Source organism: Arvicola amphibius, chromosome 12 (genome assembly GCF_903992535.2).
Source record: "Arvicola amphibius chromosome 12, mArvAmp1.2, whole genome shotgun sequence".
Classification (NCBI taxonomy): Eukaryota; Metazoa; Chordata; class Mammalia; order Rodentia; family Cricetidae; genus Arvicola; species Arvicola amphibius.
Genome location: NC_052058.2, coordinates 3,483,750 through 3,507,345, shown reverse-complemented (window position 1 = coordinate 3,507,345; position 23,596 = coordinate 3,483,750). Strand labels below are relative to the sequence as shown.

Here is a 23,596-nt window from a genome sequence, read left to right as displayed (position 1 = left end):
GTTCAGTGATAATACCCTCTCTCAAAATACAAGGTCGAGAACAATTGGGGAATACACAAGACTTTGGCCTCTGGCCTCCACACACATACCTTAACACACATGTGTTCAAACTTACATAAATGTGTACAGATTCATATACCACCCACATACACACATGAGAGAATCTGAATTCATTTATATGTTAATATTTAAATTAATAATACTGATTTAACTATATTATATAAAACTGTCAGACAAGATACATTTTATGTAATAAACTTATTTTTATTTGAAGTTATACCACATGCTTGTATTTCTACTGTGTGGGCCTAGGATAGCTGGTTTCCATTCATATAGCAGAGATTGCATTAAAGAATTTTTAGTGCTAAAATGCCTATTTACATGTAATATACATTTATATAAATATGGGACCAGAATCCACTGTACCTCTTAGCCCATATTATAAGACTAGAGTGGTTTTAAAAACCATTTACTTTAGAATATTACTTGAAATGGTCTTATTTTGTATTCATAATACCTGGTATTATGAATAATATAAGTCAGCTGAAACTGACTTATTGAATGAAGCATGAATGAAAGAAGATTGTGTGTGTTTCCATTGAAGTGTTGTCATTAGAACATTAGCAAATGTAGCCTATCTCAGACAGTGGTCCTCCATAGTGCTCTGCAGCCTGCTTTTCTACAGTACATCATTCTGTCGTAGGGCCAAATCCTAAGGTGTGGAGGAGTCCCTTGTGTAGAAACATGACTTGCTTAGCTGGTTTCTTTTTAAAAAACTTATAATTACCGGGTGGTGGTGGCGCACGCCTTTAATCCCAGCACTCGGGAGGCAGAGGCAGGCGGATCTCTGTGAGTTCGAGACCAGCCTGGTCTACAAGAGCTAGCTAGCTCCAGGACAGGCTCTAAAGCTGCAGAGAAACCGTGTGTCGAAAAAACCAAAAAAAAAACCCCTTATAATTGTGGTAAAAATACATATAATATAAAATTACTATTCTAATATCTCAAGACATGCTCATGTAACAGCCCAGGCTGGCCTTAAACTTATTACATAGCCAACGATATCTTTGAACTCCTGATCTTCCTGACTCAGCCTCCCAATAGCTTGCATTATAAGTGTGTGTGGCCATATGTCTTAGTTGGGGTTTCTATTGCTATAAGGAGACGCCATGACCTCGACAACTCTTACAAAGGAAAACATTTAACTGGGGCTCACTTACAGTTCAGTGAGTTCCACCCATTATTGTCATGGCAGGGGTAAGGCAGTATACAGGCAAACATGGTGCTGGAGAAGGAGCTGAGAGTCTTTACATGTTGACTCACAGGCAACAGGAAGTGGTCTCAGACACGGGGTGTGACTTGAGCATATAAGAGACCTCAAAGCCCACCTCCAATAGTACCTACTGCAACAAAGCCACACCTCCTAGTAGTGCCACTCCCTACGGGGGCCATTTTCTTTCAAACCACCATAGCAATCTTAACTATTTAAGGTTTATTTATTTTTGTTATTTATATATTGAATGTTTAGTTTCCACATATGTATGTATGTATGTATGTATGTATGTGTGTGTGTGTATGTATGTATGTGTGTGTGTGTGTATGTATGTATGCCATTTGCATGCCTGGTGCCCTCAGAAGCTAGGAAAGGGTGTTGAACCCCTGAAACTGAAATTACAGCTGGATTTTAGCTATCGTGTAGGTGTGTGAACCAAACCTGGGTCCTCTGCAAGGACAGCAAGGGCTCTTAACCACTGAGCTGTCTGTCTAGCCCCATCTTAACTATTTTTAAGAATATACTTTGGGGCCACTGAAGGGGCTCAGCAGGGAAGGCATCTACCACTAAATCTGCTAATTCCCAGGACCCATACGGCAGAAGAAGAGAACTGATTTCCACCAGTTGTCCCTGACAGCCACATGCACACACACACACACACACACATACACACACACACACACATACTAAGTAAATATGCAATAGTTTTAAAAAGGGAAAGAGAAACTAAAGAGTAAGTATACTTCGGTGTTATTAAGTATATTTACATTGTTTTGCAACCAAGTCTCCAAAAGTTTTCATCTTGCAAAACTGAAACTATAGTTGGCCTTCCATATCAATAGGTTCTGCATCCCCAGGGTCAGCCAGCTTCTTTCTTGTCATTATTCTCTGAACAGTACGGTAGTATAGTATTTACAGAGCTTCCGTATGGTTTGTGTATCAAGTTGTCTAGAAATGACATAAACAGGAGTATACAAGTCAGTTGTATACAAATACCAAATTACTTTTTTTCATGGTTTTTTTTTTTATTTAAAAAATTTCCATCTCTTCCCCTTCTCCTCCCCCTTCCCTCCCCTCCCCTCCACCCATACCCCCCTCCCTCTCCAGGCCAAGGAGCCATCAGGGTTCCCTACTCTATGTTAAGTCCAAGGTCCTCCCAACTCCGCCCAGGTCCAGGAAGGTGATCAACCAAGCTGACAAGGCTCCCACAGAGCCCGTCCATGCAGAAGAATCAAAGCCCAGCGCCATTGTCCTTGGCTTCTCAGTCAGCCTCCACCGTCGACCACATTCAGAGAGTCTGGTTTGGTCTCATGTTCCATCAGTCCCATTCCAACTGGAGTTGGTGATCTCCCGTTAGTTCTGTTCCATCGTCTCCATGGGTGAACGCACCCCTCACGGTCCTGACTTTCTTTCTCATGTTCTCCCTCCTTCTGCTCCTCATCAGGACCTTGGGAGCTCAGTCCGGTGCTCCAATGTGGGGCTCAGTCATTTTCTTCATCCATCGCCAGGTGAAGGTTCTATGGTGATATGCAAGAAATTCATCAGTATGGCTATAGGATCTGGCCTTTTCCGGCTCCCTCTCCTCTGCTGCCCAAGGAACTAGCTGGAGGCATCTCCCTGGAAACCCGGGAACCCCTCTAGAGTCAAGTCTCTTGACAACCCTCAGATGGCTCCCTTAATTAAGATATATGCTTCCCTGCTCCCATATCCACCCTTCCTGTATCCCAAGCATCCCATTCCCCCGAGCTCTCCCCATCTCCCCTTGGCCCCATCTCACCCCACCCCCAAGTTCCCAATTTTTGCCCGGCGATCTTGTCAACTTCAAATATCCAGGAGGATTACTATATGTTTTTCTTTGGGTTCACCTTCTTATTATCTTCTCAAGGATCCCGAATTATAGGCTCGATGTCCTTTAATTATGGCTAGAAACTGATTATGAGTGAGTACATCCCATGTTCATCTTTTTGGGTCTGGGTTACCTCACTCAGAATAGTGTTTTCTATTTCCATCCATTTGCATGCAAAATTCAAGATGTCATTGTTTTTTACCGCTGAGTAGTATTCTAACATGTATATATTCCACAGTTTCTTCATCCATTCTTCCACTGAAGGGCATCTAGGTTGTTTCCAGGATCTGGCTATTACAAATAATGCTGCTATGAACATAGTTGAGCAGATGCTTTTGTAGTATGATTGGGCATCTCTTGGGTAAATTCCCAAAAGTGGAATTACTGGGTCCTGGGGTAGGTTGAATTTCCTGAGAAGCCGCCACACTGCTTTCCAAAGTGGTTGTACAAGTGTGCATTCCCACCAGCAATGGATGAGTGTACCCCTTACCCCACAACCTCTCCAGCAAAGGTTATTATTGGTGTTTTAGATTTTAGCCAATCTGACAGGTGTAAGATGGTATCTCAAAGTTGTTTTGATTTGCATTTCCCTGATAGCTAAGGAGGTTGAGCATGACCTTAAGTGTCTTTTGGCCATTTGAACTTCTTCTGTTGAGAATTCTCTGTTCAGTTCAGCGCCCCATTTTTTAATTGGGTTAATTAGCATTTTAAAGTCTAGTCTCTTGAGTTCCTTATATATTTTAGAGATCAGACCTTTGTCAGTTGCAGGGTTGGTAAAGATCTTTTCCCAGTCTGTAGGCTGCCTTTGTGTCTTAGTGACAGTGTCCTTTGCTTTACAGAAGCTGCTCAGCTTCAGGAGGTCCCATTTATTCAATGTTGCCCTTAATGTCTGTGCAGCTGGGGTTATGCGTAGGAAACGGTCTCCTGTGCCCATTTGTTGTAGAGTACTTCCCACTTTCTCCTCTATCAAGCTCAGTGTGTTCAGATTAATATTGAGGTCTTTAATCCATTTGGACTTGAGTTTTGTGCATGGTGATAGATATGGATCTACTTTCATTCTTCTACAGGTTGACATCCAGTTATGCCAGCACCATTTGTTGAAGATGCCCTCTTTCTTCCATTGTGTACTTTTGGCTCCTTTATCAAAAATCAGGTGTTCATAGGTTTGTGGTTTAAGATCCGGGTCTTCTATACGATTCCATTGGTCGACTTCTCTGTTTTTATGCCAATACCAAGCTGTTTTCAATACTGTAGCTCTGTAATAGAGTTTGAAGTCAGGGATGGTAATGCCTCCAGAAGTACCTTTATTGTATAAGATTGTTTTGGCTATCCTGGGTTTCTTATTTTTCCATATAAAGTTGATTATTGTCCTCTCAATATCTGTGAAGAATTTTGATGGGACCTTGATGGGGATTGCATTGAATCTATAGATTGCTTTTGGTAGAATTGCCATTTTTACTATGTTGATCATCCAAATCCACGAGCAAGGGAGATCCTTCCATTTTCTGGTATCCTCTTCAATTTCTTTCTCCAAAGACTTAAAAGTTCTTGTCAAATAAATCCTTCACTTCCTTGGTTAGAGTTACTCCAAGATATTTTATGCTATTTGTGGCTATTGTGAAAGGTGATACTTCTCTGATTTCCCTCTCTGTTTCCTTATCCTTTGTGTATAGGAAGGCAACTGATTTTTTTGGAGTTGATCTTGTATCCTGCCACGTTACTGAAGGAGTTTATCAGCTGTAGGAGTTCTTTGGTGGAGTTTTTGGGGTCCCTTATCATATCATCTGCAAATAATGAAAGTTTAACTTCTTCCTTTCCAAATCGAATCCCCTTGATTCCCTTATGTTGTCTTATTGCTATTGCTAGAACTTCAAGCACTATATTGAAGAGATAAGGAGAGAGTGGACAGCCTTGTCGTGTTCCTGAATTTAGTGGGATGGCCTGGAGTTTCTCTCTTTTTAATTTGATGTTAGCTGTCGGTTAGCTGTAAATAGCCTTTATTCTATTTAGGAATGACCCTTGTATCCCTAATCTCTCCAAGACCTTTATCATAAAGGGGTGTTGAATTTTGTCAAATGCTTTTTCAGCATCTAATGAGATGATCATATGGTTTTTTCCTTCAGTTTATTTATATGATGGATTACATTGATAGATTTTCTATGTTGAACCAGGCCTGCATCTCTGGGATAAAGCCTACTTGATCATAGTGGATAATTTTTCTAATGTGTTCTTGGATTCGGTTTGCCAGTATTTTATTGAGAATTTTTGTGTCAATGTTCATGAATGAGATTGGCCTGTAATTCTTTCTTGGTTGAGTCTTTGTGTGGTTTAGGTGTCAGGGTAACTGTAGCTTCATAAAAGGAATTTGGCAGTGACTCTTGTGTTTCTATATTATGAAATACCTTAAGGAGTATAGGTATTAGGTCTTCTTGGAAGTTCTGGTAGAATTCCGCATTGAAACCATCTGGTCCTGGGCTCTTTTTGGTAGGGAGGTTTTTGATAACAGTTTCTAATTCTTCGTGACTAACAGGACTATTTAGAGCGTTTACCTGGTCCTGGTTTAACTTTGGTATATGGTACTTAACTAAAAAAATGTCCATTTCTTTTACATTTTCCAATTTTGTGGCATACAGGCTTTTGTAGTAAGATCTAATGATTCTCTGAATTTCCTCTGTGTCTGTGGTTATGTCCCCCTTTTCATTTCTGATCTTATTAATTTGCGTGTTCTTTCTCTGCCGTTTGATTAGTTTGGCTAGGGGTTTGTCAATCTTGTTGATTTTCTCCAAGAACCAGCTTTTTGTTTCATTGATTCTTTGGATTGTTTTCTGTGTTTCTATTTTGTTGATTTCTGCCCTCAGTTTGATTATTTCCAGTCTTCTACTCCTCCTAGGTGAGTCTGCTTCATTTTTTTTTTTCCAGAGCTTTCAGGTGTGCTGTTAAGTCACCAATGAGCGCTTTCTCCGTTTTCTTTAAGTGGGCACTTAGTGCTATGAACTTTCCTCTTAGCACTGCTTTCATTGTGTCCCATAGGTTTGAGTATGTTGTGTCTTTGTTTTCATTAAATTCAAGAAAGACTTTAATTTCTTTCTTTATTTCTTCCTTGACCCAGGTGTGGTTCAGTAGTTGACTGTTCAGTTTCCATGAGTTTGTGGGCTTTCTGGGGGTAGCATTATTGTTGAATTCTAATTTTAATTCATGGTGATCTGATAAGACACAGGTGGTTACTAATATTTTTTTGTAACTGTGGAAGTTTGCTTTGTTACCAAGTATATGGTCAATTTTCGAAAAGGTCCATGAGCCGCAGAGAAGAAGGTATATTCTTTCCTATTTGGGTGGAATGTTCTATAGATGTTTGTGAAGTCCATTTGGTTCATTACCTCCATTTGAAGTCTTTCAATTCTCTGTTAGGTTTCTGTCTGATTGATCTGTCCATTGGTGAGAGAGGAGTGTTGAAGTCTCCTACTATTAGTGTGTGTGGTTTGATGGCTGCCTTGAGTTCTAGAAGTGTTTCTTTTACATAAGTGGAAGCTTTTATATTAGGGGCATATATATTCGGGATTGAGACTTCATTCTGAAGGATTTTTCCTGTTATGAGTATAAAGTGTCCCTTTCCATCTCTTCTGATTGATTTTAGTTTGAAGTCAACTTTGTTAGAAATTAGTATGGCCACACCGACTTGTTTCTTAGGTCCATTTGCTTGATACACCTTTTCCCAACCCTTTACTCTGAGTAGGTGTCTGTCTTTGTGGCTGAGGTGTGTTTCTTGTAAACAGCAGAATGTTGGATCCTGTTTTCGTATCCAATCTCTTAGCCTGTGTCTTTTTATAGGTGAATTGAGTCCATTGACATTAAGTGATATTAATGACCAGTGGTTGTTAACTCCGGTCATTTTTTTTTTGTAGTAGAGTTTGTGTGTTTCCCTTCTAGTTGTGCTGGTGAAGGGTCGCTAGATGCCTGAGTTATTGTGGGCATTGTTGGACTCCTTGTTTTGTGATTTTCCTTCTGTTACTTTCTGCAAGGCTGGATTTGTGGCTACGTATTGTTTAAATCTGTTTTTGTCCTGGAATATCTTGTTTTCTCCATTGATGGTGAATGCTAGCTTTGCCGGGTATAGTAGTCTGGGCTTGCATCCATGTTCCCTTAGTGTCTGTAGCACATCTATCCAAGACCTTCTGGCTTTTATGGTTTCCAGTGAGAAGTCAGGTGTAATTCTGATAGGTTTCCCTTTGTATGTTACTTGACCTTTTTCCTTTGCAGCTCTTAATATCTGTTCTTTATTCTGTATGTTTTGTGTTTTGATTATTATATGGCGTGGGGATGCTTTTTTTTGATCCAGTCTATTTGGTGTTCTGTAGGCTTCTTGTAACTTCATAGGAATATCCTTCTTTAGGTTGGGGAAATTTTCTTCTATAATTTTATTTAATATATTTTCTGGGCCTTTGAGTTGTAATTCTTCTCCTTTTTCTACCCCAATTATTCTTAGGTTTGGTCTTTTCATGGTGTCCCAGATTTCCTGGATGTTTTGTGTTAAGAATTTGTTGGATTTGTTTTGTTCCTTAATCTGTGAGTTTATTTCCTCTATAGGATCTTCAGAGTCCGAGATTCTTTCTTCCATCTCTTGTATTCGGTTGGAAATACTTGTCTCTGAAGTTTCTGTTCGTTTACTCAGAATTTCCATTTCCAGTCTTCCCTCAGATTGTGTTTTCTTCATTACCTCCATTTCATTTATCAGGTCTTGTACTGTTTCCCTTACCTGTTTGATTGCTTTTTCTTGTTTTTCTTATTTTTCTTGGGTATCTTTGAGAGATTTATTTATTTCATCAACTTTTTTGTTTGTCATCTCCATTTCTTTATGGCAGTTTTTTTTACCTCCTGTTTAAGGTCCTCTATTATTTTCATAAAGTACTGTTTAAGGTCGATTTCTTCTATTTCTTCTGGAGTAGGGTGTTCCATTCTTGTTGTTTCGAGATGACTGGATTCTGGTGATGTCATGTTGCCTTTCGGGTTGTTGGAGGAGTTCCTGCTTTGGCGCCTGCCCATCTCTTCCTTCAAATGGAGCTAGGAGAGACTTGGTGACTTGTTCCAATCCTTGCTCTGACTGAATCAGGGTGGATCTCCTCAGTGCCAGAGCAGGAGGTATTCCTTGCAGCACAATCTGAAGGAGCCCGCACTCCCTTGCTGGGCTTCTCAGACCTGCCTGGAGGGCAGCCTCTCCCCCCTCTGGTTAGGTGGCCTTGATACAGGGTCAGGACACTTGAATACCCTAGGGAAGGCTGTCCAGATGGGACTCCACAGCACTGAATCAGGGATTCCTGGTAGCCAAATTACTTTTTATAATGAACTGGCACACCTACATATTTTAGAACCCTTCTGCAAACCAATCTTCCGTAGATAAGGAGGGTCTACTGTGTCCGTTACAGAACAATTTCTCATTGGCTCAGTCCCTAGCAACCACAGGTCTACTTTGTTTCTGTGAGTTGGGGCTAGCCTCCCTCTGATTCTTGGCATCCTATCAGTGCTGCAGTGAACAGCCTGTGGGCATGCCCTTTGTCACATAGTTAAGTATATCTAATTTTTTTAATTTTTTTTAATTTTTTATTTTATTTTATTTTTTTTTTGGTTTTTCGAGACAGGGTTTCTCTGTGGCTTTGGAGCCTGTCCTGGAACTAGCTCTTGTAGACCAGGCTGGTCTCGAACTCACAGAGATCCGCCTGCCTCTGCCTCCCGAGTGCTGGGATTAAAGGCGTGCGCCACCACCGCCCAGCTAGTTAAGTATATCTATAGGGTGGATTCCTAGAAGTGAAGTTACTAGGTAAAAGGTTTGACTCTTCTAAAGGTTGCATTGTATGCAAAAGTGAGTGTCTTAGTTGTTGACCAAGGCATCTCTTGTAAGAGAAAGCATTTAACTGGGGGCTTGTCTACAGTTTCAGAGGTTTAGTCTGTTATCACCATTGCCAGTAGAGCAGGGTGGCCTGCAGGCAGGTGCTGTAGCTGTAACTGTAGCTGAGAGGTGAACCATAGCAGAGAGAGCGAGCGCCTGGGTGGGCTCGGCATGACTTTTTGAAGTCTCACAGCCCACCCTCAGTGACACACTTTCTCCAATGAGGCCACAATCTTCTAGTCCTTCTGAAATGGTGCCACTTTCTGGTGACTAAGCATTCACATATATGAGTCTGTGGGTACCATTTTTATTCAAACCAACACAAGAGTTTCCTTTAGAATCCATGTAAAAAGCCAGACAGATGTGATTGCTACCTGTAATCCCAGAACTCAGCAAGCAAAGAAAGAGTCAGTGGAACAAGGTAGCTGGAATTCGAGAGCTCCAGATTCAGGAGAGACCCTACCTCAATAATTAAAGTAGGAAATGATCAATGAAGACACCCAATAAATATGTGAACGTGCACCTAAGTGTACATATCCATGCAAATAGCATGTACCCACGTCTGTTTCCCCCAGCAGTGTATCAGCTATTGGATATGTATCAGTAAAGTGAGCATGTCACCTGTGCTGAGCTGGAGACCAGTGCTATTGCAGTTTGCAAGAGGCTGGACTCTGGGGTTCTGCCTCTCCTAAGGAACAAATGGCATCATCTAATGTAGCTTCTGTAGTGCATTAATTAAAAAATTCTAAAGAAAAACATTTAATCATAGACACTGTTTTTATATGTGTGATAGCATCTGGTGGAATAACTGCAACATCTTAATTCAGTGAGTGCCGTAATTTGGTGTATTTTTACCCTGTTGAAGGAAACCTCTTCAGTGTGGATTTAAGATTTCAGATTACTAATATAAAAGGAAAGATGTCTTGCTCGACTGGTTTCAATAGGAGGAAAAACTCAGTAGCACCCTTTCTCAAGTGAGCTCATGTGAAGTCCTCTGTGTGAGGAGCTCTAGAGTGCTGGTAACCGCGAGGAAAAGGGAGGGAACGCCCCGCTGCAGGGCTGAGGTCCTGAGACAGTGGTGAGGAGCAGAGACACTTCTCTGTAGTCTTGATGCTTGAGAACTGGTGCTCAGCTGCCTTTCTTCTGTGACCTACTCTCCTTAGGATGTACAAGGAGTTTTTGATGCAGTGCTTTTCCACCCAGATGTTTTAAACTAATTTGTTTTCTTCCTTAAAAATGAAAATTGCAGTTTTTGAAATATTGAGATAGTTTCTGGTACAATCTAGGAGTCATGTAATGACAACTGGTGTTACTAAGTCTGGGATTCAGTGTGGTACGTGACACGCAGTTGTGTTTCTCAAACTCCAGAAGATGGGAATGTAACTCAGTGATAACACCTCCCTAGCATACAGAAAGCCTGGGGCCATTTCCAGAGCTGTGAAAGCATCTCTGGCTTTGTTTTCCCTACTGTATTCTTTTTAACATTAATCACTTTTAATGCCTGATGGGTGGGATTTTTCCTTTGATACTCTAAGCAAGAAAGCAGTCCCCTAATTCAAGTTCCAATGCTCTTTCTTTACTTGGAGATAGAATCAGATCAGTTAATCCCCCAAGATAGCTGCCCCCACAGGTCCCAGTCACAGTTGTTTATAGCCTGTGTTTCTGACTGGTTGCTCTAAATCAGGGTCCCACAACTGTCTTCTCGGGGTCAGTTAATTTGCTTATGTGGCTCACAGAACTTAGGAAAACACATTTATTTAATTATTTTATTATAGAGGGTATTACAAAGGATACAGATGAAAAGATTCGCAGGGCAGGGTCTGGAGGAAAGAGCATAAAGCCCTCTCAGAACTTCCCCATGCCCAGCTCTCAGCACTGAGTCCTTCTGCATCTCTAAAGAGACTTCCTTGCGTACCAGATGTTAACAAGATGGGTAGTAAAACCTAGAGAGGTTTGTCTGTGTACATTCCTTCCTCTAGATGTGTGCCAAGACTTCTGAAGTGCCTTATTGTCTACCAGACAAGGAAGGCCAGAGAAAGGTGGGGAAGATTAGTGTTTCCATGACCAACCACAAGAATTGCATGTTTTAGTTTCTGTCACCTGCCCTAGAGAGACAGGTTCTGAATGAGAGACCTTACAAAATAGCTAAAATGGATACAGCATATCATTTTAGTAACATCACAGTGATAATGTAGTTTGGGGGAGAAATACCCTGAATTTCTTCCATGAATTTTCTTTTTTTTCTATTTCCTTTTTTTTTCTTTTCTTTTCTCTCCCTTTCTGATTTTTTTGAGATAGGGTTTCTCTGTGAAGCTTTGGCTGTTCTGGACAGAAGCAGAATGGTCTCAGACTCACAGAGATCTTCCTGTCTCTGCCTCTCAAGTGCTGGGATTAAGGATGTGTGCCACCAGCATGGGCATCATCACCTCTTGTCTGTTTTCCTATTGATAAACACCTTTTATACCTATAATTTTAGCTATTTGGAGAACGTAGGATAAATAAAAAATACTACCACTTTATATTATAATGGGACTCCAAAAATGTTGTCAACATTGTGACTTTCATAGGAAATAAACCTAGTTCCAAACTTTTAAAAGACGTCATTAATGTCTACCATTTTTTTTTAAAAATAAAAGGTCTCTGGTTACATGACAGTCTTTAAAATGACAATTTGAAATGTTTATTCTTACAGTGATGGAATGGGGGGAAGATATTAAAGCAATTTCTAATGATGAAGCGGTGATGTTGGTGAACCACCAGGCAACTGGAGATGTGTGTACATTGATGATGTGCCTACAAGACAAAGGACCGGTAAGCAGTTTTGGTGCCTCAAGCAGATAGCCTTCAGCGATGGACTTAGAAGCATTGATTCAAGTATCTCGTTGTTTAAAACATAGATGTAGATTTAATATGAAAAATATAGTTTTCAGTCACTCCAGGAAGGAAATGTAAAGACTTTAAAAGATAAATAATTAGGATAGTGTCTAGTGTTGATTGATAAACCAGTGTTTGAACTGTTGATTTCACATTACTTATATTGATGATTAAAAATAATCAGCAAATTGAGTACATTTAAAATATGTTTGGCCTCTATCATTTTAAGAATTATTACCTGAGAAGTTAAAGAAATTATGTTTCTAGAAAACCATATTAATAATATATAGAATCTAGGTGTTTGTATTTGACCATAAACTAAGAAAACCAAATAATAGATGTCCACTGATTGCTTAATGGTCCTGATGAAGGGCTGTAAGAAGTAAAGGCTCATCCACAGTGGTGGCCACGCCTTTAGTTCAGCGCTCAGAGGCAAAGGCAGGCGGATCTTTGTGAGTTTGAGGCCAGATTGCTCTGTGGAGGGAATTCCTGGGCAGCCAGGTCTCTGTAGACAGACCCTGTCTCAAAAACAAACAAGGAGTAAAGACGCAATCTTCTTTCCAGGAGCCAGCAACCCATTACCAGGTGGGAGATGAGGTCATAACAGTATGTAATTGCAAATGGAAAGCTTGTACTTGAGCGTGAGCTCGCCATGTTCCCGGAGATCACAGGCCACTCTGCAGAAGAGCGAGCACACATTCTTGGCTTTCAGCGTTAGGTAGAATTTAGTTAGGCTGCCTCTAGTGAAATGGTTTTGGCAATACCTGAGGTAAGGTAAGAATCAGCATAAGATTTAAAGAGTTTTGAATCACTAGATAAAGTCAGAAAATGAGATGAAATTAAAAGAAAATATATTTAGTTATTGCATAATCTGTTTTTCTTATCTGAAAAGCAGGGGTGTAATCTTGCTGGAATGTGAAATAAATTTAATCCTTATAATCAAGAGTCTCAGATTGTTAAGGAGAACCTGCTGCTGTGTGGGTGCATTTATCCTTACAATAAATACATTGTTTGTTTCTTAAATTCATAACGTAAAACTGTGTGTTTGGGGTGGTGGAAAGGCAAATATCCAATTAGTCAACATTTTTCAGTCTCACTGATAATGGTAATTACATATAGCAATTATTTTGAAAGCATGCAACGTGCATAAGTGGCCTTAATTCTCAAAGAATGACTCAAATGATCAGTATAAAATGTACCATGTTACAGTGCCCGTTAGTTGAGGACGATAACTGAATATTAACTTAATGTTAAGTAGTCATGTGAACCAAAGGAAGCTTGTTTTGTTTGCTTTTGTAAGATTTTGTTTGATTTTGTAAGATTTTCATAGGAGTTCATTTTCAACTCTTACAGTTTTTAATTTATTTCCTCTTGCTTTATAATCATGAGTCAATATTAGTTTATAATGACAAGAAGAAATGTTTATTTGAGGGCTGGAGAGATGGCTCAGAGGTTAAGAGAAATATTTATTTGATTGATTACTTATCCCATAGTCACTCAAAGATAGAATTGTAGATCAGTTTTAAAATACCTGTTTGGGGCTGATGAGATAATTCAGTGGATAAAGACATTTGCTGCCAAATCTGGTGCCTTTGTCAGGGTTTCTATTGCTATAAGGAGACGCCATGACTTCGACAACTCTTACAAAGGAAAACATTTAACTGGGGCTCACTTACAGTTCAGTGAGTTCCACCCATTATTGTCATGGCAGGGGCAAGACAGTATGCAGGCAAACATGGTGCTGGAGAAGGAGCTGAGAGTCTTTACATGTTGACTCACAGGCAACAGGAAGTGGTCTCAGACACGGGGTGTGACTTGAGCATATAAGAGACCTCAAAGCCCACCTCCAGTAGTACCTACTGCAACAAAGCCACACCTCCTAGTAGTGCCACTCCCTACGGGGGCCATTTTCTTTCAAACCACCATAGGTGATGACCTGAGCCCTATACCCAGGACCCACATGATAAAGGAAAGAACTGACACCTAAAAATTGTCCTCTGACCTCCGCACATGTGTGCTTACGTACGCATGCACACACACAAAGAGAGATAGAGAAGAGGTTGAAGTGAACTATTCTTCATTTACCTCCACTTTACTCTTTGAGACAGGGTCTCTCACTGACCAGCCCCTTCGACCTTATCTGCCCTTCCCCCGCACTAGGGTCATGAGTACTCTCCACACGTGGCTTTGACGTGAGTGCTGAGACCCAGCTGAGCCATCTCCTCAGCCCCTGTTCCCTTACACACGTGGGGCTTCTTATGTTTGTGAACTGTGCAGCCTGGGAGAGGTGGTGGTCTCTCTGGACATTCAGGCAGCACCTGTACTGTTTCCTTTGGACCTGTGTATTGCTTGACAGGGTTTCTCTGTGGAGCCCTTACTGTCCTGGAACTCACTTTGTAGACAGGCTGATCTCAAATTCACAGAAATCCACCTGCCTCTGCCTCCCGAGGTCTAGGATTAAAGGTGTGTACCACCACCAGGTCAGTTTTAGTTTGATTTATTTTTAAAGATTTATTTACTTATTATGTATACAGTGTTCGGTCTATATGTGCTGTAGGTCAGAAGAGGGCACCAGATCTCATTATAGATGGTTGTGGGCCATCATGTGGTGGCTGGGAATTGAACTCAGGACCTCTGGAAGAGCAGACAGTGCTCTTAGCCTCTGAGCCATCTCTCCAGCCCTACTTTGATTTTTTTTTTATGTGTGCTTATGACTTAGTGTTCTAACACTAGGAATCAAGACCTGTAATTTTTCATATAAACTCTATTAGTAACTACTGAGTTTGTAGAAATCGCATTAAATTTAAAATATTTACAACACTAAATGGACTCAACAGGCTGTTTATATATACATATGTGTATATATGTAATAGTAATAATAAAAGAAGAGATCATGAACTTGAGAGGGAGTAAGGAGGAGTTTGAGGAGTAGAAATTACATAAATGCATAAGAAATTGTCAAAAGAATAAAAATATTTAGTCACTAATTAAAATGGACGATTATATTGAAAATATGGAGACTTGGCTACATAGTAGCAAGTTTCTCATCTCCAACACTGAATTAACCATGTCTTGTATTTCAATATTTCAGGTTGTCGCTCAGATGATGTGGCTGATGGATCATATTTTCAAGTACACAAACTTTGGAATTGTTTCTCTGATTCATGGGGACTTCTTTATAAGGCAGGTGAGTGATGCACATCGCTCTCTCTCTCTGTGTTGAGACGGTGGACCAGTCCCCAGGTCTGGGGCGCTTCCTCAGTCTCACTTTGGATGTATGATCAGCACCTGCCGCGCCCTGCTTCTCACATGGGAACAGTGACAGTCTAACCATGGAAGCATCCACAGCAGTGCCTGCTGCTGCCCTCATGAACACGCTGACATCATCCAACTTCTGCTGACTTCTGTTACTGTTGTCTGCACTGTCCTGTTGTGTGGTGCCGGAGATAACTCAGTCATCAGGAGGGAGATTTTGTTTTTTCTTTTTTGGCTTTTTTGAGACAAAGAAATTCTCTGTGTATCCCTGACTGTCCTGGAACTCACTCTGTAGACCAGGCTGACCTGAAACTCACTCTGTAGACCAGGCTGGCCTCGAACTCAGTTATCCACCTGCTGCCTCTTGAGTTCTGGCATTAAAGGCGTGGGCAACCACCACCTGACTGGAGATTTTTAATCAGTAAATAATAATAATAATATGAAATGTTGAGGGAATTCATAGTAAGACAAGTGAGCACATCAGATTTTTGTAAATTCAGAGAACGTTTGGAGGAGAACATAATTTTTGGCATGTGTATCAGATGGATGGAGGTGACGTGGGAAGGGGTAACGTGTGACGTGTGTAAGCCTGCAGCAGTAACGTGTGACGTGTGTAAGCCTGCAGCAGTCTTCTCACCCACACTAGCATCACACGCAAGGCCATGGTTCCTTCGTGTTCGTGTGCTTAACAACTCTACTTTATTATATGATCCTGTGCGTGTGGTACTTAATACCATAAGTAAAATAAATCCTGTCCTGAGGAACCACAGAAAGCACAGAAGCAAGCAGCAGAAATCTCAGCAGCCTGTGGAGGGTCCAGTGTCCAACCAGCCAGTCCCTTCCTGCTGATGTCTAGAAATGACTGCCTGTAGAGCAGTGGAGCCCTGGTGTCAGTGGTGAGCCTCAAGCACCAAGTCTATTTCCCAGTTTGCCCTGGGGAGTAAAAATGAACAGTGTGTCCTCCAAAATCTTTTCCACTTAATGACAGTCAAAGTTTTGAATCTATAAGGTCTATTTCAGAGTAACTGAAAATTAATTTCTAAAAAAGCAACGTTTTCCCCTCAGAGATTAGCAGTAAAATTTCGTAATATGGGTAGTGGTAGAAAAGTGGTAGAAAAGGTGTTAGTTTAGTGAAATGTGTTGTGTGTGCCTGTAATCACTTAGATACCAAGGGGAGGGGGAGGGACTTCAAAGTCGTTCTACCTAGCAGTGGGACCTGCCTCAAAAGAAAGAAAAAAGTTTTTTTTTTTTTTTTTTAAATTTTGCTTGGGACTTTGCTACTAGGCTACTTTTAACAAAATCTTCAAGAATAGTAAAAGTATATATCTATATGTATATATGTGTGTGTATGTGCATATATATGTATTATAACTCTATAAGTTTTATATTTATATACAGTATTAGAAAATTTAAAAGCTATCTTAGTCATAATCTTAATTCAATAAGCTAGTTTTAAGAGTTTTTGTTTTTTAATTTGTGATATATTTAATCTGAAGATGGAAAGCTCATTATTGTAGGAACTTTGTAACTATGCCAATTGAACCACACCAAGAGGGAAGAGCCTTCTGATACTGATTGGAAGTTGGGACCTTCCAATAGATTTGTCTGGCTGTCCATTTTCAGCCTCCAGGCCATCTGTCTCTTCTCTCAACAATTAAGATCCAGTTCATCCTATCGTCCTGCTGTCTGCTTCCAGGGATTTCCCGCTTCTATCTTTTTTTTTTTTTTTTTTTTTCAAGAATACACTCTATCTAGCCTAATGTGGTCAGCTCCCTAGCTCACCTCCAGTGGCCTTTCTTTCATCACAAAGCCAGGAGAACTTGGCTGCTGCACAGAGTTGGGCTCACCTGTAATATAAGAAAGACACTGCATCCCTTCCTCAAACTCTCCAGCGAGTCTGCATTTAAAGCAGGCTTATCGCTGTGGTGGCTGGAGAGGAAGCCGAGCAGCTAAGAGACCTCACTGCTCTTGCAGAGGACCGGGATCCACCCCAGCACTCAAGTCAGACCGCTCACAACCACCTGACTCCACATCCAGCACTCTGCCTCCCTGAGCATTTGTAGACAAATGGTGTGCAGAAGCTCGCACTCTGTGTCTGTCTGTCTGTCTGTCTGCCTGTCTCTGTCTCTGTCTGTCTGTCTCTGTCTCTGTCTCTGTCTCTCTCTCTCTCTCTCTCTCTTTCACACACACACACACACACACACACTTATGAAACAAACCAAAAAGCAGTAAAACTTACCACCATGCCTGAGGCCCTTTCTTTCTGGTCTCAGTACACAGTCCTGGTCTGAGACTCATTAGGTAGACTAGGATAGTCTTGGTCTCACAGGGAGCCACCTGTCTGCCTACCAGTGTGGGGATTAAAGAGTGTGCCCAACACCAGGCCCCAACATATCAAGCATGTTCCCACCTTGGACCTTTCTCTTTTTTGGCTCTTGTCACTTGGAGCATCCTGCCTTCCTTCTTCGTGTGGCCTATTCTCTCATGTTATCTGTTAGTTATTTGCTTACATCAGCTCGCCTTGCTACTCCAGATCTCCTTCTTATTCTTTCCTTCCTAAAACATATCCTCAGTGGGGTTTGTACTCCACACTTGGCACTTTCCCAAGTGTCTCCTATGTACTCCCGTTTCTGGTGTTGGAACTATACTTGGCGAATAGTAGACACTTACTGTGTGGGCACCAAGCTGCTGAACTGCTCTTTCCCCAGGAAGACGTTCCTTGTGTAAGTCCGAGTAGTCAAAAAGAGAAATAATTGGGGGGAACTACTGTTCTGTCCTGTGGTTGAATTTCAGTTTTGAAGCAGTTGTTCCGTATTAGTCTCAGGGTATTTTAACTTCAGCTGTGCCTGTCCTTACTGTGTGTGTCTTCTAGGGAAGAGCCTATCGTGACCAACAGCTGCTGGTTCTCAAGAATCACCTAGAGCATAATTACAGGAGCAGGGATCGAAAATGGATTGTTTTGTTTCCTGAAGGGGGCTTCCTCCGGAAGAGGAGAGAAACAAGCCAGGCATTTGCCAAGAAGAATAACTTGCCATTTCTTACACATGTCACTTTGCCAAGGTTTGGGGCAACAAGCATTATCCTGAATGCACTTGTAGCACGGCAGGAAAATGGAAGCCCAGCAGGAGGAGATGCTAAAGGCTTAGGTAGGAACCTTAGTATTTCTTGTCTTGTTTAACTGAAGTGCTTTCTAGAGTTCCAGTGCTTTTCTGTTTTTGTTTTAGGTTTTTATTTGCTTGTTTGCGTTGGGGTTTTTGAGACAGGGCCTCTTTATGTAGTCTTGAGCTATCCTGAAACTATGTAGTACACTAGGCTGGTCTCAAACACAGAGATCCACCTGCCTCTGCCTTTTGAGTACTAGGATTAAAGTCCTGCGCCACTATGCCTGACCCGATTCTTAGTTTAAATAACTTTTGACAATTAGAATTAAGTCGGGAGAAGATGAGGTTATTATCTCTTTATTTGTCTCTTTAGTTGGTGCTCCCATGATGCACTAAAATAACTACAACTGCACAGTCAGAGATGTCCACCTGCCTGTGCTGTACTCAGAGTGACACTGCATAGTCAGAGATGTCCTCCTGCCTGTGCTGTTACTGCTCAGGGTGACACTGCATAGTCAGAGATGTCTGCCTGTGCTGTTACTCAGGATGACTTCTACCACTAATGATGCAAGTTACTTTTTACTTACTAAATCTAGAAGGTTTTGTTTGCTTTAATAGGCAACAACGTTAGAGTAACTTGTCAGTATTTAAGACCCTTAAGGTATTAATAAACAACTCAGTCATCCTGCTATATAATTATCAAAAGGAAACAACCTAAGTCAGGCGTGTTGGCTCATGTCAGTAACTCTAGCACTGGTGAATCTGAGGAGGAGCAGGATTGCCTTGAGTTCAAGGACAACCTAGGCTATAGTAAATTCTAGGTCAGCCTAGGCTACAAAATGAGGCTTTGTGTCAAAAAGCAATAATTATAATCCAAATATAAGTAATGCAAACTTGTCACAGGCTTATATATAATAGACCAGCCAGAGGGGGAATGGGTAAGCAAATTCCCACATGTCTGTGTAACACAGCCACGCAGCTGCTGCATATGGAGAGTTTGGGTGCCTGGCAAAGTACTTATGCTGTGCATGGTGTGTATGTGTGGGAGGGATGCATACAAGTCTTGTGAAAATAATGTGAGTGTCAGACAGCAGGAAATGAGGGACAGGAAAGACACCAGCATGTTAGCAGAGATTGTCCCATGAGCTGTAGTGTGGCCCATTTTCCAGAGTTCTAAGGTCATGAACACACACTGTTTTAATAGCCGAGAAAGAGTAAGCAACGCTCAGTGGTACAGCTCCCTGGCCCACAAGCTCTGAAGTCTCCCGGAGCTGTGCTTGCAATAGCAAGAGCGTCTTCTTCAAGAGTGCTCTATAAGCAGCTCAGAGAGACTCACAAGGCAAGCCTCTTTAATAGCATTTTTAAATTCTTTTGTTATTATTTAAATAAATGTTGAAATGAGTGGCTCTCAGGAATGTTTCAGGCTCTGCACAGAGCAGATGTAGAAACAATGCCCGGGACATTGCACTGCGTTCCCCTTCGTCGGCCTTTTCCAAGCAGCTACTTGGCAGTCAGCTTTCTTAATCTTTCATCATCTATTAAAAAGGCAAATTGAAAGAGTCTCTTAATAGAAAGGAAAGTTCAGAGTATCTTCCCTGCCGGAAGACATTGTGGCAGTGTCTTGCAGGCCAGAGCTGGAAGCAAAGGTCTTCCAAACATAATTAGTCCCATTAAAAAGACTGCTGTTTGCACAGTCCACCCAGCCAGTGCCCAGGGTAGTTTAGATCTCAAAGAAAGGACAATGTGTTAATAGTTGCCTAGGAATGAGAAAAGAGACTTTTCTTTCAGATAGCCATGATTTCTATTTATAAGAAAGGAGTTTATTATTTATCCATAGTTAATATATTTAAATTTTAAGTCATCAGAATACCTGAAAAGTATTTTACTGGTTTTTATTTTTTGATATTTGACATTTTCCACTGTTTTCTTTGGTGTTCACATTCATTAGTATTTTATCCTCTGTGAACGTAAACCCTACCTTTGTGTTTAGTGTGTGCACCAGGTACATGTCAGAATTCTTTTCTGCCTGATGGCCTTTAAAAGTATCAGGATCTTCTGCTTGTTTATTGATGAGTTGTATGATAACTCACCCTGAGCTGAACTCTCCTGGGCTGTTTACACTTCCTTTCATCATGAACATTTCTAAACATAAAGTTCAGAGAATTTGTAATGACTCTGGATGAGCTACCAACTGTGCTCATTTCACCATGTTTGCTGTCTGCCCCTCTACCCTCTCTCTGCCCATTAATTCATTTGTTTTGATTATTTTATGCTTTGGATTTGGTTTGATTTTCGAGGCAAAGTCAAAGTTATGTAACACCAGCTGACCTTAGACCTGTCCTGCCACAGTCTCCCAAGTGCTGGGATTACAGACACGTGTCACCATGCTCAGAGAAAAATTGCTCCTCCTTACAAATGATTCCCATTCAGAATGTTGCTCTAAAATCTCTTAAGGTATTTAAAGCTGGCTTTAATTCCTAAGAAGGAAAATTAATATATTATTGACTCCTAATACAATTTAGATTTAGGCTGGAAGGTGGTCTAGAGCCTCACCCATAGAACAGATAACTATACTTTAAAACACTGAAAGCCAGTGTTCTCTGGGAGGGAGTCCTTCCGTTCTCGCTCACTTTTCTATTCATGGATGAGCACAAAATAGTGTGTGAAGGACCGGTCTAAACAGCACGTTCCTGTCTCCTCCCCAGCTGTGGCTATTCATCATTCCTTCTGAAGTGCTTTGTTTTTATGTAATGCCTGCTAAAATAAGAACAGGAGCCAATAATAATGTGTGTAGAAACACGTTTAATTTTATTTCCATTTCCTGTATTTGTTAATGTTCCCTAAGTATTACCGTTATAAATCATGACTTTTGTATACATTTATTGATTTGGCCTAGAAGTCTGCTTTTCATTTTTATGATGTATGCTTTACCTTCTGACCTTCCGTAGGCTGATTTGTGTAGGAGTGATAACATATAATGAAACCTTGTTAGTGCATAATTTACCTAAGATTTGAATGAGGCATGTTTAATAAATAATAGTGCTCTATTATTTGTTTTGAAGTAATCTGCTTTATAGTAAGAGTGCCTTAATTGTATGCTAAGTGCACTGTGGAACAGCAGGAGTAAAGTCCGCCTCTTACCTCAAACCACGTGCGTCAGGAAGCTCTGGCTGCTCAGTGAGTTCTGTTCTGCAGGTACAGGAAAGCTTGCCCAATTCAAGTCACTTTTTCTTTATCTTCAGAATGCAAATCAAGAGGCCTTCAGTGGATAATAGATGCAACCATAGCTTATCCCAATGCTGAGCCAATAGATATTCAGACCTGGATCCTTGGATACAGGAAGCCAACAGTCACTCATGTCCATTACAGGTCAGTGCTGCGACTCAGTGTGTCTAACAGAACTACCTCAGGGCACCAGAGTGGGAACAGGGACGTTTACACTTAGTATAAGAAATAAAAATTATTTATATAAAGAAATAAAAAATCATTCTTGTGCCAAATCTTTCATATAAAAATTCATTTAAAGTAGTTATTTTCACTGATGATAAATATTTGTAAAACCCGTGTCCCATGACACTGTGTTTATTGAGTTGCCTGACACTCTTGAGTGACAGTATTGTAGAGTTAGCATCAAGGATAAATGGACTCATGGGGCTAAATAGACATATATTAATAGAAACGAAATTTTTCCAAAATCACTAATCTTCACTGTATTCCTGAATGTTCTTGATAACTCAGCTATATTGCATCTATAAATTTTTTAAATTTTATAGATGATGTCTTCAGCAGTGGGTGTGTCTGTGCGTGTATGTGCTTTAGAATATTGCCTCAGTATTCTTTCAGTACAGATGGGAAAATTTGAAACTTAAATTTTATAATTAAAATGTTACAACTTTTAGTTTTTTTTTTTTTTATGGGTGAGGGGTAATTGAAATTTAGGTGATTGTATTGTATTTATATTAACAAATTAGGGCCGGGTGGTGGTGGCACATGCCTTTAATCCCAGCACTCGGGAGGCAGAGGCAGGCGGATCTCTGAGTTCCAGGCCAGCCTGGTCTACAAGAGCTAGTTCCAGGACAGGCTCTAGAAACTACAGGGAAACCCTGTCTCGCCAAAAAAAAAAAAAAATTAGGAAGTTCATATATAAGGTAAAAGTGTAAATATTCATTATTTTTATTTTATAAGTGTTTTTGTTTGTTTTGTTCTTTTGGGTTTTTTTTTTTTTTTTTTTTTTTTTTTTTTTTTTTTTTTTTTTTTTTTTTTTTTGAGACAGGGTCTCTCTACATAGCTCTGGTGTCCTGGAACTAGCTGTGCAGACCAGGCTGGCCTTGAACTCAGATCTACCACCTTTGGCTTCCTAGTACTGGGACTAGAAGCATGTACCACCATGCCCAGCAAGGGTTGTATATTTCATAAAGTAGTGAACATTTACTCTATACACAGGAAGAGGCTCTGTCAACCACAGCTGTAATGATACGTGGCGTGAGGAGGGACTGCAGATCCCATGGTGGGGAGACAAACATGCCATCAGGCGGAAAGGGAGGGTGCAGAGAGAGACAGAGAAAGACAGAGACCCGCCTCAGAAAACAGCAGAAGGAAGAGAGCAGGAGTGGGCGGAGCTAGTCTCTTCCAGGGACCTTTGCACCTGCCGCAGACCGCATAGTGAGTGACACCGCAGCCACAGGACCCGGACTGGCCAGCACCGCCTGGTGCACCCTGCCCGATGCAGGGACCAGCATAACTTCTTCATGACAAGGCAGTAAGATACCATGTGAGGATAAAGAACAGATGTTTCAGTTTGATTTTTTTTTCATATATTTGTTAAATGTTTTTCAAATTTAAACAAGGGTGAGATATTTCTGATTATAATCAAAGTTTCAAAATGCAGCATTCTCGTGTGTGTGTGTGTGTGTGTGTGTGTGTGTGTGTGTGTGTATGATATAAACTGACGGAGTGAGGCCCATTTCTCTCTTGTTTGTTTTTTTAATTGATTTTATTGAGCTCTACAGTTTTTCTCTGCCTCCACCCTTTTCTTTCTCCTCCCCTTCAGCCCTCTCCCAAGGTCCCCATGCTCCCAATTTACTCAGATCTTGTCTTTTTCTACTTCCCATGTAGATTACATCCATGCATGTCTCCCTTAGGGTCCTCATTGTTGTTTAGGTTCTCTGGGATTGTGATTTGTAGGCTGGTTTTCTTTGCTTTATGTCTAAAGACCACTTATGAGTGAGTACATGTGATAAGTGTCTTTCTGGCTCCATCCATTTGCTGCAGCCCTTTCTCTCTTGTACTGTGAAGAGATTACAGGGAAAACTGAGCCCAAAAGAGAAAGGTGTCAGGAAGCCATAAAGTCACATGGGTTTTTTTGTTTG

General features: G+C 40.8%; 1 protein-coding gene across 1 annotated transcript in view; it reads left to right on the top strand.

Moving 5' to 3' along the window:
* Lpgat1 (lysophosphatidylglycerol acyltransferase 1) overlaps nt 1-23,596 on the top strand; it is a 73,147-nt gene that overhangs the window by 29,161 nt on the left and 20,390 nt on the right. The window contains exons 3-6 of the mRNA XM_038348883.2: nt 11,690-11,808; nt 14,963-15,058; nt 17,999-18,272; nt 21,470-21,596. Of these exons, the coding sequence (XP_038204811.1) occupies nt 11,690-11,808; nt 14,963-15,058; nt 17,999-18,272; nt 21,470-21,596 (616 nt within the window). The remainder of the gene's footprint in view (nt 1-11,689; nt 11,809-14,962; nt 15,059-17,998; nt 18,273-21,469; nt 21,597-23,596) is intronic.